Source organism: Trachymyrmex septentrionalis, unplaced genomic scaffold (assembly GCF_001594115.1).
Source record: "Trachymyrmex septentrionalis isolate Tsep2-gDNA-1 unplaced genomic scaffold, Tsep1.0 scaffold60, whole genome shotgun sequence".
Taxonomy (NCBI): Eukaryota; Metazoa; Arthropoda; class Insecta; order Hymenoptera; family Formicidae; genus Trachymyrmex; species Trachymyrmex septentrionalis.
This window is the reverse complement of record NW_017305779.1, coordinates 4,400,129-4,405,369: the sequence shown is the minus strand read 5'-3', so window position 1 is coordinate 4,405,369 and position 5,241 is coordinate 4,400,129. Positions and strand designations below refer to the sequence as shown.

General features: G+C 32.0%; 1 protein-coding gene across 2 annotated transcripts in view; it reads left to right on the top strand.

Annotated features, from left to right (window-relative positions):
- LOC108752460 (activating transcription factor 3) overlaps positions 1–3,124 on the top strand; it is a 29,147-nt gene extending 26,023 nt beyond the window's left edge. For both annotated transcript variants that reach the window (XM_018493287.1, XM_018493288.1), the window contains exon 4: positions 2,511–3,124. In XM_018493287.1, coding sequence (XP_018348789.1) covers positions 2,511–2,951 — 441 coding nt within the window. In that variant the 3' untranslated portion in view covers positions 2,952–3,124. The remainder of the gene's footprint in view (positions 1–2,510) is intronic.
- The last annotated feature ends 2,117 nt before the right edge of the window (positions 3,125–5,241 follow it).

Here is a 5,241-nt window from a genome sequence, read left to right as displayed (position 1 = left end):
CACACACACACACGCACGCACGCACGCACGCACGCACGCACGCACGCACGCACGCACGCACGCACGCACGCACGCACGCACGCACGCACGCACACATATTGTGTATACTGTTCAATTTCAATGAAAAGCATTCTATAGAGTGTTTTTTTTAACTTGATCATCTAAATTATCTAAAATATTTCCGTTGCTTTTGTAATGAAAAAATATCAAAGGAGAAAGCTGTTCGATTCGAAGAGGCACATATTATGAGGAGCAAAAAATTTTTCTCAAAGTCATATTTTTTGAGACTTCAAAGTCTCTACTTTTTTAAAATGGAATTGTATAATTTTTTTGCACAATATGATATAAAAAATATGATATATCTCGAGAAAAATTGTTTGCTTATCGTAATATGTGCCCCTTCAAATCAAACAACTTTCTCCTTTGGTATTTTCTCGTATCATTAAAAACAACGGAGATATTTTAAATGATCAAGTTAAAGAAAACACCCTGTATATTGGATTGTTGTTTTAATTATATTTTTCACGTTCTGTAGAGTGAGTCACAGAAAGGTTGCAGTACTTTTTTTCGATGAGTTTTGGAATGCAGTCTGCTCATCGAAGAGATTAGTTCTCTTATTTACAGATCTAACCATTTACGTTCAATAGCTCTACGAGCAAGGCTGAAACCCATTGAAAAAAGTGTTGCAATTTTTCTGTTATCCACTGTACTTTTTTTACTTTTTTTAAAATTTAAATGTAAATATTTGTTTTTTTTCAATTTTTATTAGTTATATAAATCACGAAATAAATTAATCATAAGAAATATATATCATTAACTATGAATGAGAAAATGCAAAAAAATGCTGTTAAAACGAGCAATCTAAATGTTTTGAATGAAACATGCATGTATACATAGCGACTCAATTCCATTCTAGTAAATTTGACGATAGCTTAGAAACGTTTCTCGATTCCAGACCAGACGATGAATCCTTTTGATACTTCTTGTGTCCTTGACTGCTGTTGCGACTATTCGCGTGCGCGAATAAATTAATTCCAACAGATGCTGTGTCGAGCCATTTCGGCAATTTAGGCATTCGCGAATTTGCATATCGTTTGTTTAAAGCTAGTCACACACACTTTCCATAACAGTAACAGTAAGGTTTTCGACCAATCGCGTTGCTCGATTGTTATGATTACGGTTACGAATGACCGAATCGAGCAATGCGATTGGTCGAAAACGTACGTTACGTTTACGATTACTATTATGGAAAATGTGTGTGACCAGCCATAGCACGAAGTGTAAACTGCTATAAAATTAGTGAAATTTTGAAAGCGCGAAGAAGTAACGCGCTTATATTTTAATCGATATGAATCACACACTTCTGTAATTGAGATGCAATGAAAAATATAAGTATGTTATCAATTCTTCTACTGTTTTTTATTTTGATTTTGTCATATTTTTTATCAGAGCTAACGTTATTTCAATATTAATATTGTTACTCTAAATAAAATAATGAATATCGCATAAAGACTCTGTGATGAAATTTTACGAGATTTTGTGTTTTATTTTGAGCAACACATAAGTATATAATACTGAGATTTATTAATCTGTGAAGAACTCCATTGTAGATTTTACAAATCAAATCTTTATCATGATTATAATGTTAAAAAAAATGATAAAGTATACATGTTTCGCCATATATAATAAATAAGCTACAAATGAATAAAATGTGATAAGAGTGTGTGTGTGTGTGTGTGTGTGTGTGTGTGTTTTGAAAATGTATTTTAACTCACAATACATTATAACTCACGTATTTCGTTATCCAAAAATCATGCCGAGCTTTATTCGTATTCGTCATTAATTAACACCTCTATATCTTTATCTTGCTAATTCTTGCTAATGCGCGCGAAAGTGCAACAAGTTGCAAACAATTAGCATCTTCTCTCGAAATATATATCTATCATTATTATTCAACGAAAAACCGATTTGTATGTAAAGTATTTATGTAAATTGAATCGATTAAAATTACAAAAACTTCAAAATAGGACTGCAACACAATGATTCACATTTAGATTTTCTAAACAACGATATTCGGAACATCCACGAATTTTCCTTTTCTTTCAAGACTTTTTCAAGAATTCTGTTTATATCTTAAAACAGGATATTAAAAGTTTTGAATCTTAAAGGTATGAATCTATAAACTAATAAAATTTTCTAACGATGAAATTGAAAATTCAAGAAATCTTGCTTTTCTAAAATAGAAGACGCTAGAAATGAAAATGTCCATAGTTTTTGTGTTTTGTATAAATTAGAGAAATTCAGAACTGTTATACAATTTCTTTCAATATCTCGAAACTCTAGAACTTCAACGTCCTTTTACATCTTAAAATCGAGATTTAAAAAATTTAATTCAAACGAATCGAAATAATTGCAATTTCCTAAAAGAAGTTGAAGAAATTTCCTTATGCTCCTGAAAGAAAATGAAAAATATCAGAATTAAAAAATGCGAAATTTTTTGTCGTTTGCAGCTGACGCCGGAGGACGAGGAACGACGCCGGCGACGACGCGAGCGCAACAAGATTGCAGCGACCAAGTGCCGACTGAAAAAGCGCGAGAAAACGGTGATCCTTGTACAGGAATCCGAAATTCTCGAGACCCAAAACCTGGACCTGAAGTCACAAATCCAAGAGTTAGAGACTCAGAGGCGCAGGCTGGTCGACATGCTGAGTCTCCACAGTCCGACCTGTTTGAAGCAGGGCGTGGACGCAACGTCGTACCAGCAGTTCGCCGAGCCCCTTCATCTGCCTAGTTATCAGGAAAATTTTGTGCCACAACCCCCGCCGGCCCTTAATCAGCCACAGAACTGCGTCACCGATTACCCGGTGAAGGTCGAGGAGTACGAGACCGATTTCTACCGACAGGGTAGTCCATTCGTGCCGACAACATCGGATGCCGGTTGCACGGTTTAGCAAAACGGCGAAAATCGTTCTTATTCTTCGTTTCGAGGGAGGGAGGATCGTTGAGAAGCTCGGAACGCGTATATAATTGAAGGTTCTTGAAGTGTTAGAGGCGGTCTCATTAACGTTATTTTAATTTTGTCAAGATACAGAACTTCAAAAAATATCTAAGAAATACACACACACACACACACACACACACATGCGCGCGCGTACTTTTATAAAATATATATATTTTTTGTTTCATAGACATGATAAAATTAATAAAGATCAAAAATTGAGGTAAATATTAATTGACGCTAGTGAAAATAACTCTTTTTGAATTTAATTTTAAAGATTTGTAATTTTTATACAACTCGGTTATTTATCACCTACGTGTTCGCAAATTAAATCCTTGTATAAAATTTCATTGAATTGAAAACTATGATTAAATATTTAAAAGAAATTTTATTTACTATATTCTATAGTTTGCATATTAGGATTTTATTTCACATTTTATAAGTTTTAATTATTAACATAATATGTAAATTATTATGTAAAAGTTGTAGTTTGGAATTATTTATTTTGAACAGTATACTTTGCACGATAAAATGGTTGACGTCAGGATGCCGATAATGGCAGGATTATATGCATTCCATATACAAGGTATTGGAGAAAGTGATTTCGTTGATTATCTTTAATTTTTATTTCGCTAATTTTTGTAATTTAATTTTTAACACTTTAGTTTTCTAAGCCGTCCGAGCTTCTCACCATTCGTCTCTCCCGATTGTAAGTCCATAGCTCGTAAGTCGATTATTATATCATAAACGCGAATAATAATTTTTATCTTTCGTCTTCCTCTTCATCCATCAATCTTTCCTTTCTCTTTTTTCTCTTTCACTTTTTCCTCCTCCTTTTTTTCTAACGAGCTCTTGTTATACTCGAAAAACGTTCGACGTAGAGAACGCTTGAAGACATTCCTTCGTAATAACCGTACTGTGACATTCTCTTATAAGGCCTTTAATTGTATAATCGATAATGTAAGATAAAGACGGATTATCTAGTGATGCTCATTCTTTTGCAAGAATTATTATTATTATTATTATTATTATCATTGTTATTATTATTTAGAATAAAATTATTAAATTACAATGTATTAATAGAAAAATTTTATCCGTGATTAAGAGGATGCTGGAGCCGTCTGTGTTACCATAAAACCATTGACGTTTTTGTTCCTGTCAAATTTTTTCGTAGTTTCAGAAATAAAAATTTCTGTTCCACAGAATAAAAATTCCTTTTCCACGATTAAAATGTATATGCTAATGTACTTGTCGCTGGTGTATTTTGTGTTCAAAGCTGGAAGAAATAAAAAAATACAGATTTCTTTATCCATTTTACCTTCAGCGTTGGTCTCATACTGAAATAAAAATGGATTAAAAAATCTGTATTTTTTTATTTTTTCTAGCTTTGGACATGAACTACACCAGCGACAAGTACATTAGCATGTACATTTTAATCGTGGAAAAAGAATTTTTATTCTGTGAAACCATTACGAAGAAATTCAACAGGAACAAAAACGTTAACAACGCTAGTTTTATCGGTAATACAGACGGCTCCACTATCCCTTTAAAAATATTAATTTTTATTAATTGCATTATTAATTTTCTAATTTTTAAAAATTGTTTATAATTTCAGTTAATTAAAAAAAAATCTTCTCTATTAATAATAAGATTTTGAAAGTCTGCTTCTACATTTTTCAGTGAATTCAGCTGAATATATTATCCTTTTTTTATTTTTTATGTTTGTCGCGTCAATGAAAAAACTAGTAAGACAAGGGCATCGCTAAAACATGATCCGTCGTTAATAATAAGCGAAAATCGAGACCGCAAATATTACCGAATATTAACGAATTGAAGAGAATTATTTTCAAATCGCTTTAAAGCCACACGCTTTGAAAAATACAGGAAGATTAAAAAAATTTCGATTATACAATATTTTATATTCTAAAAATTTGTTTGAGAATTTGAAGATTTTGGAAATTTTTGTATGTAATTTAATACACAATAATATGCGGGTAATTTCCACTTAAGAAAAGGTTTAAAACGTTTTGGAAATAAGTAATTCTCTAATTTCGTGTCTCAAAGTGCGTGTCTCGGATTTGCAACAGTGAGAAAGAGAGTACACGCGAGTACCCCGGTGTAAGTAAGTCTTCTTTATCATTGATATTGATTATCAAGGAATCGATAACGTGTGCGTTCAGAGGATACTTATAATTATATGAGTAATGAGAATGATATTTAATATTACATATATATATATATAT